The following is a 25,149-nucleotide window of genomic DNA, read 5'->3' as shown; positions in this document are numbered from 1 at the left end:
AAGAGGGCATTTGATTTAAATTTGCTTATTTCACCAGCACTGATCAAGCAAAAAGATGGGGCAGAAGGAAAGGATAAAGCGGTTGTGTCACACTTCCCCATGGCAGTGAAATGAAATTTGGTATGGAACTGGAAAAACCCACAACCCCCTTCCCCTTCTCACCTGTTCTGTTCAGCCGTGCCATGTTCATCATTGCCTCCTGGTATGCGAGTTCTACATCCTCTTGCGTTACCACAAGCTTGATTTTATTCCACTTTTCAGGCTATTGGATGAAATAAAGATGACTCTCTTAGATTTTCAGCTTTATATTTTAAAGCATACCCTTACCCCTTTTTTTTAAAAAAAAAAAATCCCTAATCAAAAATGTACTTTTTAAAAAACTCAGTTAAAGTGAGGCAAAAGGGTCGACAGTCAGAGGTGTGTGCCTTACTCTGCTGTACCCAAGATCTATTAGGCACTTCAAATCCTGCTGTCAGCAGCTTAGTGGAGTGGAATAAACCACCCCAGGGCAAAAACTCCTTCAAGGCAACTCTCTGGATTGAATCCCCACAGCCAAATAAACAGAACTTGGTTGCTGGAAATTGAGATTTGTAATCTCTGGTTTCTTCTTTTTTTAAGAGAAAAAATTCTTGATTTCACACCTGGACACCTTGATCAGGAAACACCACTGATATTCACCAGTCCAAGTCAGAGGAATGTATGCTAAAGTAGGATATTATCACTCTGGTTTAGGATTAAGGCAGTTTCATTAGTCTGCTTTACAGTTTAATATCAGCATCCCCTTCCACCCATTCTCCAGTTCAGTCTTGTATGCACTCATTTCTTCATCACATTCCAAGTAATGCTTTTCATCCCAGAAGGGTTTCAGAACAATTTAGCAAGTGGTACCTTTATAAAGAGCAATTGCTTCATTCCAAGCTGAAGTGATTCCAGATCCAGAATGAAACAAAGCAACTATTTAACTGTTAAGAGCAACATTACAAACTAATTTAACTTTTTTTTTAAATGAAAAAAAAATTACAGAGTTGAAAGTAAACAAACATAGGATTTTCTGAAGCCACAATGCCTACACTGCCATTCCATAGAGTAAATGCACAGAACAAACCTCTTACTAAACCAAAGGTGCAAAAAGTACTAAGAATCAATACATGATGCTGCACTGGTGGAGGATCTTTTCTTAACAAATGGACACTGACTTCAAGGGGTGTAAGAGAGAATCCAGAAATGGCAAAATGGGGAAAGACTGGTCAGCTAAAATAAATAAATTTGGAAAGAGCAAGGAATGATGGCAGTGGGATCAGAGTTTCTGAAGTTAGGTTGAACTGGATCTACTAATTAATTAAGAAAAGCATTTTTGCTTACATAAATGAGAGACCTTGTAAAAAATAAAATGGGTCTGTTACAGAGATGACAGAACAGTGATTATTCTTACTCTGGGTATGACTGAAAAACTTGAGCAATCACTCAGCTTTAGTTTTCAAAAACGAAGTTCTGAGGCTGATCATGGGATGGAAACCAGTCAGATGATGGGAATGGAAATCAGGAACTATGGGGAAGCAGAACTCAAGGCTGAGGCTGTAATAGCCACAAACACAGGTAGCTTACAAAGAGGCAAATTCCTCTCCACTACAGTAATCAAATACCGGGGTTAGTCAACAGGGAACAAAGGCAGAAAAGTTCACAAAAACTCCCAAACAAGTTTTAAAAGCAAGCTTAGATTTCCAAATTGAAGGGTCTGTAGACAACACCAAGGCCAGAAAACCCTCTCTGAAGGGGCACACCTAAGCAACTGCTTTCATGCATTTAAAAGAGAAAAAGCAAAGGATTGCAGTTCCCAGCTGTGGACCAGCCTGGCTGCCAGAGCCACAGCCAATGGCTCCATCATCCCTGGCACATCCCTGACCTGATCTTGGGGCCCGTGGAGCCCAGCTCCCTGCAGGCTCTGCAGTCTCTTCCCAGAAACACAGCTGAGACTGGCTGCAGCAGTGCTGGCAGCAACCAAGCAAGAAGGACAAATTTCACCTTCATTTGGATCTTCCTTTCTCTTGTCACCAGGAACTTGCTCACTTCTGCCCTGTTTAAATACCTCAGCTTTTAGGTTGTTGGGCTTTTTTAAAACTTATATTTCATATCTCTACACCCCACTTTTCCTTTCTTCCTTATGCATAAACCTGATGTACTATAGCTTCTCCCACACACTTTTTCATACAAAGTCCAATTCCCTACCAAAATTTCATTTACAGATGGATTTGTGATGGGTAATTCCAGTTTCCCTTTCCCTACTTTTTCATAAAACAAATCTAAAGAAAAGGCAGCACAGCTGCTCAGAAATTTTCCTAACACAACTGAAGTAATATTCTGTTTACACATAATAAGAGGATTGATTTCCTTGCTGTCCTTGTTTTTCAGACTGAAAGTGTTTCTGTTTGACAGTCAAGGAAATTAGTAGTATTTGAAATATGTGGAAATTCAGAATATCCTTAATATTCAAGTCTGCTCATCAGTACAATAACAAATAAGTTAAGAAGTAAGATTATGGCCAGAAAACATACTATAAAATTGGTGTCTTGTTTCACTCCATTTTCATATCAAGATTATCTGAGGCCCTGATCCTTATAGCTGTTTGGAAAAAACACAGGATTCTGAAGAGGTCAGAACTAGGCCAGATCCTGTACAGAAGGAGAAAAATATTTTTCTCTTGTTGCTCACGCTTCAGACTCCAACGAAGGTTTAAGCTGGTTCTCTCCCACTTTTCTAACACTAGCTGAGTAATTAGAATTCATCTGACAATGCAGTGGCCAACAGCCAAACCAAAGTAGATTCCAGCTCACTCCTCTGCCAGTCTATTGGCTCAGTAGTCCCAAAAGTAGAAAAGATGCATCTTTTTGAAGTGTAAACTGAGCAGTTATAATTTTGAAGACACATAGTGGGAGCCAGACAACATAAGCAGATGCCAATTTTGCAATCACTTTTCAGTTCAGTAGTTATATTTTTGCTTGAAGAAACAGATGGAAGTATATCTACATACATAATGCTGCTAGAAATATTCTTATTGAATGCACAGGGCAATACATGTGAAACATAGATATATTTCCATGTACACAAGCAGAAAGCCCAAGAGCACAGGCAGCACTCTTGGCCTAATTGCCATCAATAAGTGTTGCCAATTACTTTGGCAGGTGGAGTAGGGAATAATTTTACCCAGGGTGCTAGTCTGTTGTTCCATTAGTAAACAATTTTATTACAGCAATGCCTGAGAAATAACTAAGAATTAGGTGCAATTAAGAAGGGCTCACTAAGCACAAAATATTAAACTGCCTTGATTCTGATAGTTTTGGATGTAAACAGGGAAAGCTGAGACACCAAGGAGGAAGGAGGAGAGGTGATAGATCACTCCCACATGAGCTGAACTTTGTCATTTTGAAGGAATAAGGGAGGTCACCTTTAACTCACAACTCTCTTCCCTGTTTCTTTTTTTGTAGTGTACTCACAATATCTAGCCACTGGTGCACAGCTACAGCCACTTGTGTTCCCAAGGGTTTAGTTAATACAAGCACATCTCCTGGCACTGCATTGTCTGGCCTGAAAACAAAGAATTCATACATTAATTACATAGCAAGATTCGCAAACGTCATTAGGAACAAGTGCTGATAATTACGTTTTCACAGACCCATGTATCTTGTTGCACAGTTAAAAAACTGACTAATTGCAGAATTACCCTTGGGGATTCACTGCCATGCAATCTTATTGAGCAAAGTGCTGCAAACTTATTTAAAAGTGCTAATCCTTCTTTCTCAGAATAGAACAATGCTTGCAGTCAGACATACACCAAATTACATCTTTTCTGTCAATTTACTGGAGACATAAACGAGGATAGGGGGAAAAATTGGCCTTTGTTACCCAGGGCGTAAGATACCCAATACTAGGATCATGAACAAACTCATTTGTATAGTATAACATGCCACAGAGGGACACTGAAGGTCAGCTTCTGTTAAATGGACAGAGTGCTGTAAATATGAGAATTCTGTAGTTTTCTACAGCCATTAACAGGATAATTGGGAGATGGCTTAGAAACTTATGTATAAATGTGACAGAAATTTATGTTCAAAACAGTCTCCAATATATTTGAAGATTAGAAGCTTAAGTCTCCTGTCAAAAGGAGAATAGGATCAAAAGGTACTGGGGGTTGGGGAGAAGTAAGAGGACATCCTATCTAAAAAAAGCAAATAGAACAAAAGAGTTGTGGCACCTCTTGAGTGCTGAGGACAAATGCAAGCAGGAGAAGGCACTGCTTTATTCATCAGAGACACACCACAACATCACAACACGGTGCTTACAGGGTTTTTACTGTACCCCTTCAGACCAGTGCCTTTGGTTGTTTAGTGATTAACTTACATTATAAATTCATTAGGCTGACAGACTGTCGTGGCCACTCCTCCTAGAACAATCCAGGGATTTAACACTGTTTGCCCACCAGTAACAGATGTTCCTGCCTCTTCTGCTGCATCTTTGAAACCCTGGATAATTAGAGGCATCACTTTGTCTCTTTCCTAGAGATCAAAACAGAAGTCAGAGTTCCATACACAGCAGTGCTCTTCATTTCAAGACTCATGCAGGGCTTTAATCACTCAAGCCAAATGCCCTCATGGCAAATAGTTCAAGACAGACAAGCCAGCCTTAGGAAAAGTCTGGCCTCCTGAAACCTGCATGTTATCCCATACAGTTATGGTTTTACAGCTCCACGTGAAAGAGGTGGAAAGACACTTAACACTGAGGAAACATTCTTCAAAAGGTCATGTAAAAGTAACCAGACTTCTGGGAACTCAGGACAAAGTATCCATCTGCTCTAATCAGGCACAGCCATAGCAGCCCGATGCAATAAGGCCAAGTTAAATCAAGATACATTTGGCCTCTACTAACCAGAAAGTTTCAACTTACATCCTTCTAAGAATATACATCCTTTTTTTTGCTACAGCAAAACAAACATACATGCTGGTCACTTCCACTAAAAAACAAAAACCGAAAAACCCAACCAGTAAACAAACAAACCAACAAAAAAAAATAAAAAAAAATAAAAAGAAAGCAAAACCAACCAAGGATTATCTATGAATTGGCAATCAAATGCTGGCCTTGGAGCAGTATTGTCCTGAAGTGACAGAAGGAAGGACTTCATTTTGGTGGGGATGAAGGCAGCAGATTACAATGCCACAGGAAACTGAACTTTTAGCACCTGACCTCAGAATGTTCATGAGGCAAGAGCCATACTATGAACTGAGCTATTCAACAAAACCATCTCTTCTTGAAAAGGGTTCAAACTTTGGGGAGAAAATACACTAAAGGTAAATACGTTCTAAGCACACTTAGCTGTTCTGGTCTTCCATCAAAAGAAAGTATCAAAAATCTTACCCTATCTGTCATTTTATTGCTGATTCCAAGGAGCATCAACATGTTGTCACATTCTGTGACCCCCATGGCATAAAGGTCACTTAGGACGTTGGCACATGCTATCCGGCCCTGAAAGAGAAAGAAAGACAAAAAAAAAAATCTGCAGGACTGTAGGTGAATGTTTAAACACCTGCCAGGAACAAAGCTTCCAGAATGGGTTTGCACTCTGACACAGCTGCTTATTCCACAGGCTCCAGCATTAAGAAACCCAGCCACAGATGTAGGATGATCCATTTCGTGCTACGTGTCCATCTAAAAGTCCAGGATCTGCTCCTTTTACAGGAACAGGGAGAATTCATCCCAGCTGTCTTTCTCAGCATTCTCTTTCACTGACTGTGTAGGAATCCCAGAGTTCAGACTGTATGTCCAGTCTGAGAGGCTGAAGTTAAGCTCGACAGTCTGTCTTTGCTAACAAGCTCAATTTACTTCATCTGATACATTCTTGTTAACTTTATTCCAGCACAAAACTGCACATCCCGATGAAGATGACCATAGCATGGAATTCACAACTGCTAGGAAGCCAATCCAAAATGCTGTATTGCTGTACCTCTTCTGCATCAGAATGCACAGGAGACAGGGACCTTGATGAGAAAGCTGTTTGTCCTTTGCACTACCCTGAAGGCCATGTCTACACTCTTCAATTTTTAGGAGAGTACTTCTCTTCCCGGAGGATACAGCCAAGAAGTCAAGAAGCTGACAGCACTGAGAAACCATCACTTGTGTCACATGAAATTAGCTACTCTAATTTTACTAAATTAATGGTTCTGAGTCAGAGTTTCTGGGGTATGGACCCAGCACAGATGAGACATCCAGTTTCCTGATGAAGATGCAGAACTTCCTGACACAGGATGTGCCCCAGGGGGCAGCAAGATATTTCAAAACACAGGACAAATCCCGTTGTGTTACCCTGGAAAACTCCATGCATTCTATGAAAATTGTTTTAGGTTTACAGCTGCAGAATGGTAACCAATATCTGGTTTTTTGATTTTAAATCGGGTTCACAGGCAACAGCACCGTGATAAAAACAACAGCATGCTTATTTGACAAAATTTGCACAATTCACAAAAAAGTACTATTTTCAGGCAGTTACCTCACTTGCTGATGACATAAAATAACATGTTAAAATCACAATTAAATATAATCCAGTTTTTCATACGTTCAAGAGCTTCCAGTAGCACCAGGGGAATCTCTTACATTTGGAACTGGAATATGGATTTGTCATTTAAATCTTAAACTGTTAAGAAAAGAGTGAGCTGGGTATTGCATGGTTTGATGGATATTGGCTGTTAAATTTCTAGATGCCTACCATTCCCCTTTTCTGGCAGGGAACTAAAACCATTCTGTGTTATCTTCAGTATTTACCAAGCAAGCTGCTGGTTTATGCCCTGTTAGGAACCAAGAGATAAGTTTTTAAAACAACAATGACAACAGCTCTGATAGTCAGAGGTCAGTCTAACAACCCTTTTGCAAACTGCCAAAACCACTATGGAAACAAATTCAGTACAAGTCTCAACTCTGAAGCAGCAGAGAGAACAATACACAGCTTGTGAACACTGACAAACACCACAGGACTCACAAACAGGGGTCAGTCCTGCAGGCTACCCGCCTGCTTGCTCGGGTATTTGTGTTTCAGGGGGACTATGTGCAGTACTAAGAACTATTTATAAGGGTAAAGGATGAAGAATCAGACACCCATCTCCAGTCCTAAGCGAAGGTTCTTCTTAAAAGAGCAACAAAAAGGTCCCTGGAATGGAAGGGGAAGGGCATGCTCTCTCAAACTATACAGTTCCCTGCTCCTGTATTCAAACAGGTGTCTCCACAGTGCCACAACAGAAGCCAGAACCAATCCTATTCCCAGTGGATTGATACTTATTATGAAACCTATTTTCAATTGCTTGTAACTTTTCTAATAAACCATTTAAGCTGAATAAATCCTCTCCTGAATATGGATTTTACAGGTGTACATCCCAAGGATAATTCTGCACATGGATTGAGTGTTTTCAAAGACAAATAGAAAGAGAAAGGGGAAAAAGAAGGAAGAATGATTTTGCGTATAACTGCAGAACTTAAGTTTTAAAATAGGCAGTGACAGAGTGAGAGAAATCTGTTTTCTGAAGCAGAAATCGGAAGTTCAGCTGAGTCCACACACAGTTTTGCTTCCCTCAGCTATTTACTAATCCCTTCTGTCACAGCACTCAGCTTAGAGTTCATCTGCACTTCTGGATTTCCCTCTTTGCTCCCTCTCCTTCAACTAGGAAGAGAGAGGAGACAAGGAGCTGCAGGTAAACCCTGTGCACAGAGAAAGGAAGAGGCTCTAAAACAGGGAATACCTGCTCAAAACCAGACTAGAACTGACCTGGTAAGGAGACTGAGGGGAAGGGCAAGGAAAGTGTGGACTGCACACGAGTGATAATGGTCACAGAGTAGTAACAACGGGCATGGGTCAGGGGACATCCAGACTTAAATGAGGGAAAGAAGCAGTTGGAGAAGCAGGTCAGCAGCAGCCTGTCTTGAACAGAGGAGTCCACAGCACACTCCTTTATACAGCCTGGACACAAACTCAAACTTCCCACATCTCACCATTCCTCTGTTTGTAACAACCATCCATAAACCCTGTGGCTGGTTGTATTTGACTGTCCTCTAAGCAATGCTGTTCCACACAAGCAAACATATATACTGCCCCTTGAGGTACTCTAGCCCTCAAGAGAGAGAGGGCTGAGTAGAGGGTCCAGCAGCATTAATCCTGCTGGATCATCACTGCCAGTACCAGCAAGAAGGCTTGTGACAGAACCCCTGTTCTCAGTGAGCTTTTAGGAAGAAATACACATCTGTAAACAGATTAGGAAGTGGCCAGTCACCAGATTAAAATGAATGCCTTCAAGAATGAAAAGTGAAGGACCTGAGAGTTAGACAGCACCAAAGTTACAGCTGCTGGTGCATGTGGATCACAGCATAGACTGTGACTATGATGCAAACACTGAAGCTGGCCTAAGGCCAAATTTACATTTCACTCCGACCACACAGGCCTAAACCTTATCTGGGCACAGGCTCATCTATCTACTCCTGCAGCATCTCAAACCCTTTGTATCTCCAAGCAAAGCAACCCTCCCCCTTCACCACAGCCTCTACCACTGTCCCTCGTGAGTTTTTGTTACAAGGTGAGAAAAAAAAAAAGCTTCTCAGATGATGAACTTAAACACAGATCTCCAACACTTTTTTTCCCCCCTCTGGTCCCTGACGAGTTGCCACATGATATTAAGGCAACCCACTTGAATCAAATTTCTCAGGAGAGCTCAACAGCCCAATACTCCAGAGGCCAGCCTGAGATTTTGGCTGCTCAGTTTGCAAAGAGCTCTTCTGGAACAGAAATCAAAGGAGCTACGCTTGCATATGTGCACACCACCTGGTCAAGCATGCTAAAAAAAGAAAAAAGTTGGTCCCAATCTCAAACTGCGTGTCCAAAACCTACCAGACAGGTCTCACAAAGCAAACAACAAACCCACAGCAGCAAATAAAGCATGCAGGCACCCCAACAGCAGTAAAAACATGCAAAGGAGTCACATCCAAATCACAGGAACCATGAATTCTAGCACTTCTTAACTTTCATTTAACATTTCCTTACAGCTTTATTAAGTCTTTTTTTTTTAAATTAATTTGTTTCTCCGTGATCATCTCTTCAAGTCAATATTGATCACTGCCACACATACCTCCACTCAGCAATCTCTGCTGGGACAGACTGAATGAAATAGGGACACAGAAGCAACTGAAGCCAAAGTGCATCCAACTTGCAACAAGTCATTTCAATGTACCCATGTTCAAGTGGGGGTAGTACAACAGGAAGGCTGGTGTTCAAAGGCACTCTGAAGTTGCCAGGTGCTATTGGCAGCTACAGATATTTAGGTATTTCCAGTTCTGACATGTTACCTGGTTACTTCAGTACCTCAAAAAAGGCCAATTACAATGTGGTTCTGCTCATAAGTGGAATTTACTCTCTGTTGCTTCACAGGCATCTCTTTTTCCCCCCTTTGGACTTTACAAGCCAAATTCCACAGAACAAGAGATGAAGGGAAATTTGAATTGAAGGTGGCAGTTCTCCCAGCTTTCACCTATAGAAAGCAGCACTGCAGAATTCCCAGCCAACATGGAAGACTACAGGATGAAATGACGCCTTTCTCTCTTCAAGCCTATTTAGGAAAGCCTCTGAATGCAATTTAATCACACAATTAGCACTGCACATCTAGAAGAAACAGTCAGAACTACCAGTGGATTGGTGAGAAGCTGAAATCAGCAACAGAGACAAGAGTTAAGTTTAGCCAACTTACCATCATATAAGGGTCATCCACAATAGGATAAATATAATCTGTCGTCTGGACCAATGACAAACCTCCGTGTCTTAATGGAATAACACAAGTGTCCATCCCAATTCCTGCAAAGACAGAAATCCATGAGTGAGGCGAGTAACTGTGCCTTTAATTATCTGTTGCTCTTAACAAGACTACTTATAAAACATGTCTGTGAAATACAGCTTGCAACACTTTCTAAACAGACATGGCAAATTCCTTCCTTAGAGAAAGCACACAGCACAAATAAGAGGAAAAACCAAGCAACCAAGCAAATAAGAGGAAAAACCAAGTTCCTGGCTGGCAATGAACATAAGCATAAATAGCTGAAGGCAAGAACTACAATGGAAGTAAACTACAATGTTCTTTATTCTCTTGCAGCAGAATAACAGTGCATCAAGAACATCTGTGCTTGCATGTAAGTACATTTAAACATTTAAAGTTAAGAGGAATGACGTGCATTGATATTGTCAAAAGTAAATAGGTTTTCCTGTCACTCTGATCTCAATAAAAACACAGTAACAGCTTTAAAAGGACACAGCCTCTCATAAAGGACATTATTCCCTCACTTCAAGAGGAAGAACACTGCCACAAGTCACAGCCCTTGGTGAGAGATGATTCAAACACTTGGAGCTCTTGCAACTGTGTTAACCTCGCCTTATGCCTGTGAGGCTCGAAAGTGGCAGACAACCTGATAGACACAGAACTTCTTTGAGAAAACCACAACTCTGAGCACACACCCTTTGCCCTGACAATGGGTATTTCAAACAGAGTAAGCAATATTAAAAACCTCCCAGCGTTTGCTGTGATGGAAAAACCCACAGTAAAGGGGCAGGTGACAGATCACAACATGCTGGCTGAGCCACACTCCCTGTGGGTATCCTTGTAGCAATGGCAGGTAGTTTATCTCCAACCTGAGATGGCAGCAAGCCACCTGGAATTACTCTGCATACCTCACAGGGCAAGAGTCTTCAAAACAGCCTGTTTTTAGGAAGCAGATGTCACTTAGGAGCCTTTCCTATGCAAACACACTATCTGCTGTCACTTGAGGTCTTATTAAGGAGACAGGGAAGGTGTGTCAGGCAGTCAGTATATAGGTGGAGAGGTTCTTGCTTCTCCTGTCTACAGAGGCAGGAGATCTTGCCTTGGAAGAGAACACATACTGACAGAAGCTCATGAGCAGTAACTTAGGGCTGCTTATCCTCCACAGAAGATCCCAAGCCACTCTGTGTGATGTCCAGTGTCTCCAGGGAAGGGCACACACACAGTTACAGAGAAGTGGCCCATGTACAGGAGCTGTTTTGCCCTCAGTTCACCTGTTCATGCCGTAATGCTGCAAGACTGACTTCACTTGTGCATTTTTCCACAACTGCAGCAGAAGTGCTGCTTGACAGACAGCCCAAGGAGCTATGATGGTCTTTCTGAGGCTACACTGATGTTCCACCAAGACAGGTCTAACTAAACAGTTTTTTACTTACAGCCACATTTAAGATTGCTCTGGGTAACATCACTTGCAAGAACTAAAAAGGAGTGATCTTGAGCCTGCTATTGGCAACTTCCCTCCTGACTGCATCTCAAAAGCATGGTGCATATGCACAGGTGGTAAAGGTATCTGTCTATACCTTTTAAACACAAGGCATCAAAGGCTAATCACACCAAACTTATCCAAAAACACATTTGTGAAAGGGATACTCACCACAAGAGCATATTTTTAAGAGACCTGAGCTCTCCACCTTCTATTACTAACAGATTTCCTGTTACATAGTATCACACTCACATACTGATGGCATAAATCTACTTTTTTACCTTTTCATATAGCTGGAGAAGAAAAATGTATTAGCAGTTCCATTACTGTTTAGAGCTTGTAAGTTTGTAAGAGAAAAAAAATCCAAATCAAACTATTACTCATTTTAGAAAACTGCCAAATTGAAATGCTGCTGTGAACAATTTATTTAATTTAGAAAAATACATATAAACAGCAATTTGGGGATAAAAGAAGCTGGAAGTGTCCTTCAGCAGAGACTATTAAATTATAGTGCCACCCCAGCTTCACACACAATTGCTGCTTAGATATTTCTTACAAAGATCCCCATTGTTTAAGCAAGAACATGGGTCCCTTACTAATCTCTCACTGAATTCAATCTCTAACAGAATAATTGTCTGAGACTTGTCAGCCTGCTAATAGACAATCAGCAATGTTAAAATAATTTTAAATAAGGTTATTGGACACTAAATTGATAATTAAATAACCTCAGAATAAATGCTCCATTGATATTCCTAAATTGAAGGAAAAAAAAATTCATTCTGCACTGCAAAATAGAGATTGAATATGCAGGGCTGAGTAAACAGACAGACAGAATTAAAAGTGTCATTAAACACATTATCGACATTAATTTATCTATATCAATATTAGGTACAGTAGCTGGTATCAAAATACCTACGTTTGCCCTGTTCCCCATGTAGGTGGCTTGTGCAGGTTGTTTTCCCTTATTGCTTGCATCATTGTGCAAATATCAAAGAGAAAGTGAAGCTGGCAAGAACACAGAGGTCTTGGAAAGGCAGCCTTTCCCAGGCAGCTTCTACAGGTGAGCAAAAGAGTTAGAGTGGGGAACAATGAAAGGACTGAAAGGAATAATGACAACTGTGAAACAATTTGCTCCCAGTCAGCTGAAGCAAGGAATTTTTTCTCTTGTTCACTTTTTGTGACCCAGGAACAGAGGAGAGGGGAGGAAGAGGGGAACTTCACCTGCAAGTCATCTAATTGCATAAAATTCATTGCATTCATTGCATAAATTTCCAAATGTATCAATATAAAATTCCAGAAATTAACTGAAAGGACTTCAGTTTGCACAGCATCTACTGGGGGAGGAGCAGATTAACACCTAAGCACGTGCCTATCATGATGGCCACTCCTGAGTGTATTTCTTTTGTAGTTGAGTGCACTGCAGGATGTTAAACAAGTAAAATAATATTCCTGTATCCCAGATGCCAACAAGTGACAGCATGAGATTCATCCTTCAGCTTTCTGGATGCTGTGCATGCATTACACAACATACAGTTTTCAAACATTAAACAAACCACAAATGAGATCGTGTCACTAGGCACACCAAACAGAAGGACCGCACACGTCAGGAACAGCAGCTACTTACCCAACCTGGGCATAACTGCCCCCAAGAACTGTTCATCTTCCTGAAAATGGTTTTCTTGTAGAGATTCGAGCAGTTTCTGTAAGACATCCTGTGGCACTTTGCAGCCTGTGCCTTTCAGTTCAGTGAATCGGGTCAGGCGGAAGCTCTTGTCCAGTTCGTAACTTTCTGGGTTAAACGACTCCCGGACAGACATGGTTCTCTCCCACAGACTGCCGGCCTTTCCCACCCCACAGCAACGGGATCAGTTTCTCTGCTGATCAGTCTTATTAAAAAATAAAATAAAAAAAAAAATTGGGACCATTAGAAATTCCTAGGACCTGTGAGACAACAGGTTTTTCACGTGGAGCAAAAAAGAGAAAGCACTTGATGCAGTTGTTCACCTGTTAAGACAGGTGTGCACATCTCACACAACTCATTTCCCTAAGACTACAAAGGAATGACTCCTCACCCTACCTTCTGACATTTAGAACTATAACTATGCCAGAATCAGGGAATTAAATTTTTTTCGAGATATGCTGCATAAGGTTTTCATTAAAAAAAGAATCTAACACACTTACCAACCTCATTTAACACAGAGGTTACAAAAGAAAGACTAGTTCCCAGAGCACAGAGGCCAGTTTCCAAAAGGCAGCCTGGGCCTTGATCTTGCAACACACTCAGCAGACACATCTACTTGTACTCGCTCAGTGAGGGGTCACAATTTTAGCCACTAAGATATTAATCTCCAAAATAAGATGCTTTTCAAATACTGGCTCTGCTTCAGTCCTGATGTAAGAAGCTGAAAGTCCATAATACACCTGTTCTCCTTGGGGGAAAACACAATCCTGGTGTTCTGTTAGTACAGGTAACAGAAGAACAAAGAGGCCGTATTTAAGCAGACTGGTCCACCTACAAACACACCGGTTTACCTTTTGGCATGTCCGCAGACATAAAAATGCTGAAAAGTTTCTTGCCTCTCCAGCCCTTTTTTAGTCAACTAATGATACTGAGAATACAGAGAATTGCCCATTAAAATGGTAATGTAAAAAGACACTGATGCAACTCATTTAATAAAATTCTTAACAATGCATGTCTAATTTTAGAACGTTTTTCCACTCTGACTCACATCCCACCACACTCCAAAACTAATAAGAGGCCTAAACCGAGACACTGACTTCTAAACAGGAATGGCTGTGATAAAATGCAATTCATCTTTCTCAGAGAAGAAGTTTTCAGGAATTACTAAAAACAACCTGAGGTATTTTCTTAGAAAGCAAGGATCCTGCCTCACAGCAACAAGAACAGAGATCAGCGGCATCACTGGCAAAATCTGATACCAACAGTCACATCCTAACAAGGTTAAGCTGAAAAGAAAAAAACAAATGCAAGTGACTGGTATTTGCCAAGTTCAAGTTCGCTAAATGAAGAAGTAACTCTGCAGACTGTGATGTATCTCCCCTATACAGCACTTATTAACAAGTACATCTGTTCCATAAACCTTCAAGTCTACTAATTTATTATTATTCATAGGAGCTGAAGTTTTAAGCTCCCTGAGAACTTTTGATGTGGAGCCCAACTCCCCCTTACAGTGCTTTCCCTCCTTCCCCAGGAGGTGTGGCATTTATTTAAAACAAATCTTCCAAAGCCCAGGCTCGGGCATTAATCCAAACTCTAGTTACAAGAACGTGTCTTGGATGAGCAATGAATTCAGTTCCTAGCTGTTGTCTTCCAATGCAAGACACTAAGCACTTGCAAACAGAAAAAAAAAAAAAAAAGAAGTGTCTGGAAAACAACCTGTCAACAGAAAAAGGAGACAAAAGCTTTCCGAGGAGGGGGATTTTTTTTCCCCTCCATTCTTTTTTAACACTTCGTTCTAATTAATTCCAGCAATTTATAAAAAGCAGCTTGCCCCACAAGGAAAACATCTTCCCTCATCTAACCAGTAATTGCAAAAAACTTAGCACCCCCTGTCTACCTACACAGGGATGGATGCGGAGGCCACAGCCCACCAGGAACTTTTCTGCAGCCTTGAGAACTGCAAAGACACAGTTCCCTCATTCGAAAACAAATCTTGAAACAAACAAGTCGATTTCATTTAATGGCAAACACCCGCAGTGCAAGAACGCAGTAACTTCTTAATGAAGATCTGATTTAAGTTGCATGCAGTTGGGTATTTTGCAGACTGCCAGGGGAGCAACCTCCCCTGCAGGACGAAGTTTGGTGACTTCGGTGGTCACAGCACCGAGCCTGTCAGAGCTCTGGAAGCGTCTGGACAACGCTCTCAGGCACATGGTGTGATTCTCGGGGCTGCCCTGTGCCGGGCCAGAAGCTGGGCTCGATGATCCTTGTGAGTCCCTTCCAACTTGGAATATCCTGCGATTCTGGCAGTCCAAGCAAAACGCGATGCGAGCGACAAGCATCCCTCCCCCGCAGGAGGAATCACCCCGTTACCCAGACGTTCCTTACTTTTAAAAGAGCGGCATAATAAATATTAAAAGCTAAAGTTTAACCCTTGCCTCCCTAAAGAGCAGTCTGAGGAGAGCATGGGAGCAAAAAAAAAAAAGGAGACGGGGTGGGGGGGAAGAAGGAAGAAGTGGATCCAGGTACATACCCAACGCAACCCCCCGAGCACCCGCCGCCAGCCCGACCGCCCGGGACACGCGAGGCGCGGAGCCGCGACACCCATCGACCCGGGGAGCGCGGCTGCGGGCGGGCATGGCTCCGGGACACCTTAAATTTCCAGCCGCTGCCTTTAGAGGCGAACCCGGGGCCTTCGCTGCCGCTCTCTTTGTGCAGACGGAGAGGAGGCGGCGGGGGAAGAGGAGGAGGAGGAAGGAGCTGCGCGGAGCGGAGCGGCGGCGGCGGCCCCTTCCCGCGGGTGCCCGGCCCCGCCGTGTCCCCCGTGTCCCCACGTGCAGGTACGGTGTCACCGGGGCGGGGTTCGCCCCTCGCTGCCGGGGGCGGCCGGTGGGATGTCAGGCACCCCTACACCGCCCCCCCCCCCGCCGCCGCTCCGTGATGGGGAGGGAGAAAAGCCGGGGGGAGCAGGAGGGGGGGGGAAAGAAAGGAGGGAAAAGGGAAAAAAAAAAAAATATGTCGGCGGGCGAAAAATTTAACCCGTCCGCTGCCGGCGTCCAGATTTTTTTAAAGCGGCCGCATCGCGGTGAGGCGCTGCCCCCAACCCCCCCCCCCCGCCTTCCCGCTCCTTCCTCCGCCCTTCCCCCGGGGCCGGGCCGAGGGAGGGCGGCGGGGCCCGGGCCGGGCGGGCACCCCGCGCCCCGGCCGCGCCGCGCCGCCCCCCGCGCCCGGCCCGGCGGGAACGGCGGAGGCGAATTCCCCTTTAAATCTCCCCGCCTTGCACCCCCCCCTCCTCCTCCTCCTCCTCCTCCCTCCTCAGGTCTCCCTCTCACCGGCTCTCGCCGCCTCCTCGCCCTCCGCCTCCTCCCGCGAACGGGACTCCCAGCGCGGTCCCACAATGCACCGGGCGCGCCGGGCTCCCTCAGCGCCGCCTGAATAGAAAATGCCGCCGCCGCCGGGCACGGGGGGGTTAACCCCCCCCCTTTTCCTCCCTTTTCCCTCCTTTTCCCCTCCCGCCTCTCCTCTCCGCGCTTCCCGCCCCCTCCCGCTTCCCCCCCCTCCTGCGCCCCCCCCAAACACCGCATCCCACGCGCGTTCCCGCGCGGGCGCGCGCGCTGTTGCGGCGCGATTGTCGCGACACAAATCCCCCCCCCCCACCACCCATTCTGCACGTGTGGGTGTGTGGGGGGGTCTGGTCCCTTCATACTGAATCATCACGGTTGGACGAGACCTTTAATATCCAGTCCGACCCATCACCACCGCTGTAACCCCTAAATCACATCACCCAGTGCCAGATCCAGATGCCTCTTAAACACTTCCAGGGATGGTGACTCCACCACTCTATTCCAGTGCCCGACCACCCTAACAGTGAAAAAATTTTTTTCTCATATCTGATTTGAATCTCCAGTCTCAGGTTAAGGACATTTGCTCCAGTCACAGAATCACAAAATCAATTAGGTTGGAAAAGATCTCCAAGATCATTGAGTCCAACCTGTGACTGAACACCACCTTGTCAACCAGACCAGGGCAACAGTCCTTCCTTAAACACTTCCAGGGACAGTGACACCACAACTGCCCTGGGCATTGCATTCCAATGTCTAATCACCCTTCTAATTTCTAATCACCCTTCCAATGTCTAATCACCCTTCCTGTGAAGAAATTCTTCCTAATGTCCAATGTAAACCTCTCCTGGCACAGCTTAAGACTGTGTTCTCTTGTCCTGTCACTGGTTGCCTGGGAGAAGAGACTGACCCCCCCCCCCCCCCCCGGCTACAACGTCCTGTCCGGGAGTGTAGAGACCAAATAGGTCACCCCTGACCCTCCTCTTCTCCAGGTTAAACACTCCCAGCTCCCTCATTCCTTGCAAGGAGTGTGTGTGTGGGGGTGGTAAGCCACGAGAACCCCACAGGTCTGAGCATGTGTGGGAGAACAAATCCTGCTCATAGAGAGTGGTCACCCACTCCGGGGTGCAGAGTGGGGTTTAAGTGGGTTCAGAAGAGATTTTAGTGTTGTGGGAGCAAGGACGGGCCGAGGGGGCTGTTCCCACAGGTCCCCATTGCATTCCACTTGTGGAGTGCTTGATGCGTGTGTGGGATGTGAGCTCCTGGGATGGACAAAGCCTGCTGCCCAAACTCTGAGGTTTCCTCTGAAGATCACGAGTCTGCCTGTGGAGTTCATTGTTCTGGGATGCTCTCCTTCAATAATGAAAATGTTGGGATTGGGAGCAATTTGGGCTGGAATTTAGCTGGAGCAGAGGAGACCTTGCACTCTGCACAGCTGTGCGCACCTGTGCTGAATTTTGCCCAGAAACTGGACAGAAAGTCTCATTTGATCCATGTTGTAACCATAAGCTGGTCAAGAAGGAAACCACAGGAATCAAGAGGACTTGACAATGGGCAAAATTTGGCCAACATTAGGTTTTTCTGCATGCAGAGGCAAGACTGTGGCCCCAGTGCCACGGCCTGAGGGGAAAAGGGAAGGGGACTGGGCACCACACAAAAGGGTTCAGATTAGTATCTTTCTTGACCATTTGGGAAGTGAGGGAAGGTTTAGCCAATCAAACAATCCATCCAGCCCCTCACTGCGGGATTGGTGGATATCTTGAACTAAATTCTTTAATTGATCGATACTGCACATGATCTGAAAAATTCATGCAGCACATGCCTTCGAACTCCTGTTCGTGTGCCAGGAGTAAGAAGTCAATGGCTGCACGATTTTGTAAACTGATTTATTTTAATTTTTGAGTATCCACTAGCAGGCCTTCAATCACTATGGTGGTGGCATTGGCTTCCTTGGTCAGCCAGCAACCAAGGTGGGTCAATAGGGATAGGGCATGGGCTGTTCCTATGCCCAGGATCGCGAAGGAAGCCCAGAAGTTTTTCATGCGGGACCAGATGTGGATGTTGGAATCGCAGTCCGCAGGGAAGGGTAAGGGAGGTGGCGGAGTGACAATTCCAGCATCCACACGTGGTGCCGCAACGGTAAGGGGATTAGTAGTTTTTGGTTTTGGGCTGGTAGTGGTTGGTGTTGTTTTCTTTGGCTTAGGAAATCTAAGCGGTGCACCCATTGCAAAGGATAGGGATCTTTTAACTCGATTCTTAGGGGTAGAAGATTGATCCAATAATTTGAATTTCGCTGGGTTAAAAAGTGCCAATTTTCCTACTGTGCAGGGACCCCCTTCTGGGTAGGCAGGAGTACCCTGCCACGACCGATCCCCGCACAGAAGGAAAAATCCTTTGGGAAGTCTCATGTTTCTCAGCACATGTTCTGTAGCTACCGTGGTTGCAATCGAGTTGTTACACCATAGCGAAGGGGTTTCCTGGTAAATTGGCTTGTTAGCGGATAATTAAGGGGTGTGAATAGGTTTGGTTCCATGTAACCATGAAATAAGATACAATTATTAGTGGGGAGAGAACCAAGGAGGTCAATTTCTTGGGGTGGATCCGCAGTGGAAACCTGACGGGAAACAACCTGTGCTAGTGTAGCAGAATTTAGTGGCAGGGATCCCAGACTCCGGGTTTGTGATACAAAGGTGTTCCATTCCTCTCCCGGAGTCACAGGAATACCCACCAGGCACCTTTGAAAAGGGTTACCGGCGCTGGACAAGGCCAAGCACAAAGTGTCTGTTCCAGTGGCCTTGGCCAGCGTTACCCACAGGTTCTCGGTCGGCTGCTTCATCAATTCTCTCAAAGGAGATGAGGTAGACAGGTTGTGAGTCAGTTCTAAGGTGATGATGAAGATGACACAGGCGTGGAAGGTCCACATCTTGTGTTCGAGTCCTGATGTATCCGTACCCTTCTCGCTGGGACCCACTTAGGTCCAGTGTCACCTGCAATACAGGTGTACCCTTTCCCCCATGTGAGAAAAGGGGAAAAAGGCCCGTCCAGATTTCTGTTATAGGGTCTCTGTACATTACTTTTGCTTTCTGAGTTCCTTGCATGATATCTGATTTAAAGTGCTTGTCAACAGGACTTCTGTTTGCATGAGTTTCTGATTCCTCCAATAAATATAAAAAATTTAGAACATACATCACTTTTTCCAGTCTTTCTTGGGGAGTCGTACCTGTACTCCCCCTTCCTTGTTTTTTGAGTAAATTTTTTATGTTTTTATGTGCTCTCTCTACTATGCCCTGCCCTGTGGGACCCCAGTGGTGTGGTGTATCCCCCATTCTTCAAAAAATTTTCTGGTGTCTGCAGATACATAGGAGGGTCCATTGTCTGTTTTTATTTGCTTAGGGACACCCATCCTAGCAAATGCAGATAAGAAATGTCTTTTCACGTCCCTGCTTTTTTCACCAGGATGCGCGGTGGCTACGATCATTTTTGAAAATGTGTCAATAGACACATGCACATATTTTAATTTACCAAATTCTGGTATGTGCGTGACATCTGACTGCCAAATCTCCAACGCGGTTAATCCTCTGGGGTTAGTTCCTTCTGGAACTAGTGGAGCGACCATTTCGCAGTCAGGGCAAGCTTTTAAAGTTTCTTTTGCTTGAGCCAGTTTTAAGCCGAATTGCTTTTGTAGAGACCGCGCATTCTGGTGAAAAAATTCATGGGAGATTTTCGCTTGCTGGTATAAATTGAGGATAACAACCATACCTGCTAGATGGTCAGCAATCTGGTTCCCCTCCGCCACAGGACCTGGCAAAGTAGTGTGAGACCTTGTGTGGACAATATAGTAGCCAAATTTCCTGTCTTGAATTAAGAATAGCAAATTTTTTAACAAATTAAAAAGTTTTTCATTAGATACTTCTTTCAAATACGAATTTTCGATTGTTTTGACGATGCCCACAACGTATGCCAAGTCTGATACCATATTAATTGGTTCACTGTTGAAAATTTCGAAGGTGCGAGCAACTGCTGACAATTCCACGATTTGTGGAGAACCCTGAGCTTTATGAATATTCTGTCGCCAATTACCGTTTTCTCGCCAAACTGTTACCGCATTTCCGGTCCTCCCAGATCCCTCGGTGAAAATAGTTTTGGCATTCTTTATTGGAAGGTCTGATTGCATAATTTTTAATTTTAATGGAATTGGGATCAATTCTGCAAAAATTGGCACGCCGGGGAGGTGAAATTTGACTTCTCCCGGGTAGCCTCCAATGGCAATCTGAAAATCCATGGAATTCTGCATCAGTTGTTCCAGGTGTTCCGAAGTCAGTGGGAGGTAAACGCAACCTGGCTCCTCTCCACTGAGTTCCAAACACCTGGTGCGTCCTTTAAAAATTGATTTGCCAAACATTTCAGCCAATGTAGCAATAGTTTTTGAAAATTGATGTGGGAGGAATATCCACTCCCACAAACAGAAGCCCTTCGTATCACTTGTAAATTGGCCCAGTATGGCCAGTGGTTGTTGTTGTTCCCTGATGATAACTAGGGAAGATGGCAGTCCCTCCATCTTTCTGTAAGATTGTCTCTCTGAGATTTTGTTTTCAACTGTGGAAAGGGCTTGTTCTGCTTCTGATGTTAAAAATCTGGGGGAGGACAAGTCTGCATCTCCTTTGAGAAATTCAAACAAGGGGTGCAAATCACCAGTTGTGATCCCCAGCACTGGTCGGATCCAATTGATCGCTCCCAACAGTTTCTGGAGGTCATTTAAAGTTCGGACTTTCTTGTCAATTACCACTGATTGAGGTTTAATAGTTTTTGAAGTAATTTGGAGTCCGAGATACCTCCATGGTGCTTCCCTTTGCACTTTTTCAGGGGATACCTCCAATCCTTGAGAATTTAAAGCTGAAATTGTTGAATTTAAAGTTTGCTCAACTGCCAATTTTGTTTTGGCACAGATCAATACATCATCCGTATAATGGAAGATGATTGACTGCGGGAATCTTTTCCGAATTGGCTCCAACGCTTTTACCACAAACATCTGGCATAGTGTAGGAGAATTTTTCATCCCCTGGGGAAGCACTCTCCATTGGAACCTGCGATGGGGTTCACAAGCGTTGATGGCTGGGACTGAGAACGCGAATTTAGCCAAATCATCCGGATTGAGATATATATGAAAAAAGCAGTCCTTTATATCAAGTACCACTAGGGGCCATTCAGCAGGGAGCATAGATGGAGAAGGCATTCCCTGCTGGAGGGCTCCCATTGGCTCTAGGACTTCATTTACTTTGCGCAGGTCCTGAAGAAATCCAGCTGGGGGGGACCGGCGAGATGATCACCACTCCTGATGATCTCTGAGCCCAAGTGAGGACGCAGGAGTTCTCTCAATATGAGAGACCTTCAACTGCGCCCCACATTGGGTGCCATCTGCCACGGCCGGAGGGGGAAAGGGAAGGGGACACGGCACCACACAAAAGGGTTCAGATGCAGCTGAGGGTCTGGGTGCAATGCCAGTTTATTAAGAGAACACAGGGACTTATATAGGGTAAGTCTGAGGGGAGGATTCATAACTGGGGAGGTGCATGGGACTGACAACCAAGGGTGAGACAGGATTGGGAGACAGGGGAAAGGTGGGTGTAACTTATGGGTATCCAGGGGAAGGGATCAATGGGGGCTCACTCTGCACTGCGGCAACTCTCAGCCAGTCAGTGACAGAGGAGTGGAAAAGCAGGGGAGAACAGGGGAGTAAACAACTTTTGGAGGGAAAATCTGACGGACCAAGCGGAATAACATTAGGGTACATTAAACTGGGTATGAAACTGGTATTAAAATGGGGGATAACAGGTCAGTCCAGTAGAACGACAGTCCATTCAGGCTCCATAAATGTCTCTCCACGCCTGAAATCTTTCCCAGTCAGATTTCTCATTCTCCTCACCCCAGGAAGCCAGAGGTTCCCTCAGGTGTCACCTCCAAAGGTCTCCATTGATGTGTGGCCCATGGAGGGCTGTGGGTACTACGTCAGGAGTGTTGCAACCTGGCTGAGTTGCATCAACTGGTGACTTTTGTTAACCAAAATCTGTTTTTGAGCATGCTTCAGAAAAAAACGTAATCTTGTTTTGCAGCAGGTGGTGATGAGTTCAGCACAACTATAAAAGCCGTGCTGTGTTTCAGCACCTAATAGCCAGGGCATCCCTTGCCCCAGAGAATTTGCTCAAGTCAACCTTTTTCCACCACTGATTTACAAAGCATCCCGTTTTTTCATATGCATTTAATATATAAATCACTGGAACCTGACATATCTTTAACAAGTCTGATTTCCAGTGTCTTCTTAGTTCATTTTCCTCTCTGAAAGTGCTTTGTGTGCTTCTAAAGACCCTTTCCCCAACTGATTTAAGTCAGATGATTCTCACTCAAGACTTGTCTTGATTTACATGCCAGACAAGTTTTCCCCACAAAGGAGGGAATTTCCATGTTAGGGATAGCACAGGGCCCAGTTTTACATTTCCAAATAGATAAAACAGGCACTTTGCTTCATGTAATTTGCAGTTAAGTACCTAATTAGGTAATTGCCTGTTAATTCAAAGACTGCTTTTTGTGCAACTGGCTTTGAAAAAGTGCTGCCTAAAAACAAGCAGAAAGAGAAAAAATTAAAATGTTGCTTTTCTTGCCTAATTTTAATTACTCTTTTTATCTCCCAGTGAACGTAGTGCCCCTGGGTCGTGGTGCAGAGGACCAGAGGTGCATGGGAGCTCCTGGCACTGAGCATATTTAGGAAGTCACTAATATTTGTATAATTAATTGCTTTTCAGACTCCTCCATGTTGCTCTCCAGAAGCATTTCAAGCTCGACACACAGAAGCTGTTTCTCCATGAGCAGCTGTGGGGCATTTGGCTGGTGGTTTCGACAGCAGGCAGCAGAGATGAATCAAGGACGTGGCATCCGCAGTCATGACCTGGAATTTGAACTCTTTGGTGCCTCTCTCTCCTCCCAGAGGGATGGAGGGGAGGCGGAAGATCTCAGGATCTTCTGATTGCCATCGATCCAGCTGATTTGCTGAGCACTGGCCTTGTATTGTGTCTGTATGCTCTTTGAGAGATGATTTCAGTCTGAAAAAAAGCCTGTGAGTATCCTGAGAGCTGGAAATCAGATGCTCTGATCTCACATTTCTCCAGCATTTAGCCATTGCTTCTACCACCAGCACCTCATCAAAAAAAACTTTCAAAAAATCATGGAACATAAGAAAAACCATGAGATAAAAGAAGAGATGAATGTTGCTGATTTTAAGCCCTGACTTACAGGTTTTTTCGTTCTGATGTATTTGGAGGGGAGAGGGAATTGGATCATATTTTCATCTTTTTTTTTGCCCCACATCCATGAGGACTAGACACTTCTTTAATAGAGAGGGAAAAAAATAAATTGAGATTTCCAAGTGGTAACATGACTGAAAGAAAATGTGAATACACGGAATTCATGCCAAGGTGGTGGGATCTGGCAATGCTGCCATGTGTCCTGTGTTACACTCAGGAGTGGGAGAGAGGCACTTGCATTGTGGATGCCATGCCAGTGGCTGCCCCCGTCCTTCTTCATGGTTTCTGGGGGTGGGATGGTCACATCTGAAGACAGAGTTGTAGGAAAGAGTCTCCAAGAAGGAAAACACATGGAGGGGTATCCATGCAGCCCTTTAGTACCTGTGTGGATGTGAACTAAAGCTAAACAGGACCAGGGTATGGAGATGGGCACTGTGCATAATTTACTGCCCCGATTAATTAAAAGCAACTTCTTGGCATGGGCGATGATGGAGCATCCTCAGATGGATCTGCACGTGTCCCAGTGGACACGTGTCCCGGTCCCTCCTGCCTGTGCTGGGGTGAGGCTGTGCATGGGCAGGTGGCAGGCAGGAAAGCAGCTTTGTCAAAAAAACCAAGCCAAGAGGGAGCAGCCACATCTCCACTGCAGCTTCAGGTCAGTGTTGTGGCACCAGCACACATGTACCCCGTGCTTCTGCAGGGGCCCCACACTTGAAACAGCTGCTGGAGGACGTGTGGGATCAGAAGGGGAATCCTGTGCACCCAGGGAATGTCCTTTTGATGCAGGATCATAAGCAAAACCCTAACAAAGTAGTGATGGATCCAACAGCCCTGGGCAGAGCCCACACTGCTGGAACCACCTGCTTCTTGGAACATTTTCCTAGAGTTAAGTAATGGTTTTCTAAAAATTTATCAAATTGCTTTTTTTTTTTTTTCTCCCCAAAGGCTTTTTTTGCCATTTGTGTGCAGAATCTCCAGCAGAAATTCCAAGATCTGGAGTGATTTGGTCCCATGCCATGAGAACGATCTGCTCTGCACACCTTAGGCCGTGCAAAAAGGAGAAAGAGAAGAAGGTAGAGCTTTCTGTGAGCTCTCTGTGAGCCTGATCACTCATCAAAGGCAGCTGCCTCCTGTGCTGACCTGAGGACGTGACAGATGTCTGTAGCCTTTACAGGTGCAGGGCCTGCATTTCATCGGTCTTTTTTCCTTGGGTGACTTGGAGCATGGATTATTAGCAGCTCGGATTTCTTTGGCCACGGTGCTTTGTTGTGTACACATCCGGGTTAAATCTAAGCAATATTTCTGATCCATGTAGGCTTCTGACTTGGTTCTGCGTCTTCGGTGTTTACAAAATGATCAACATTTGAACTCTCCTGTTCTTTCCATTAAATGTCAGCAGAAACTTTTTTTTTTTGGTAATAAACAATGCAGCCTCCCCCCTGCAATGTTCGTAACTAAGAAACTGTGGCATCACAAGAGCATGAGGAAATATTGCTGATTAAAACCAGGGTAAGAAATGACA

At 44.4% G+C, this 25,149-nt stretch overlaps 1 protein-coding gene and 1 long non-coding RNA gene across 3 annotated transcripts in view; one reads left to right on the top strand and one right to left on the bottom strand.

The window, feature by feature from the left end:
* Window positions 1-16,429, bottom strand: part of SEPHS1 (selenophosphate synthetase 1) — a 23,868-nt gene extending 7,439 nt beyond the window's left edge. Inside the window, exons 1-7 of one of the 2 annotated variants that reach the window (XM_064656494.1) lie at window positions 16,324-16,429; window positions 12,935-13,196; window positions 9,768-9,871; window positions 5,407-5,514; window positions 4,396-4,550; window positions 3,492-3,582; window positions 163-262 (exon numbers count right to left, since the gene is read on the bottom strand). In XM_064656494.1, the coding sequence (XP_064512564.1) occupies window positions 163-262; window positions 3,492-3,582; window positions 4,396-4,550; window positions 5,407-5,514; window positions 9,768-9,871; window positions 12,935-13,127 (751 nt within the window). In that variant the 5' untranslated portion in view covers window positions 13,128-13,196; window positions 16,324-16,429. Of the gene's footprint in view, window positions 1-162; window positions 263-3,491; window positions 3,583-4,395; window positions 4,551-5,406; window positions 5,515-9,767; window positions 9,872-12,934; window positions 13,197-15,524; window positions 15,665-16,323 lie in introns of those variants that run through there. The other variant, XM_064656493.1, reaches the window with a different exon arrangement.
* LOC135415018 (uncharacterized) lies at window positions 15,719-25,149 on the top strand. The gene is made up of 3 exons (XR_010430941.1): window positions 15,719-15,831; window positions 23,130-23,440; window positions 24,573-25,149. It is a non-coding gene; the product is annotated as an uncharacterized LOC135415018 (long non-coding RNA).

Source organism: Pseudopipra pipra, chromosome 5, assembly GCF_036250125.1.
Source record: "Pseudopipra pipra isolate bDixPip1 chromosome 5, bDixPip1.hap1, whole genome shotgun sequence".
Classification (NCBI taxonomy): domain Eukaryota; kingdom Metazoa; phylum Chordata; class Aves; order Passeriformes; family Pipridae; genus Pseudopipra; species Pseudopipra pipra.
Note: the sequence above shows the minus strand (reverse complement) of the source record. Positions and strands in the feature narration are given on the sequence as shown.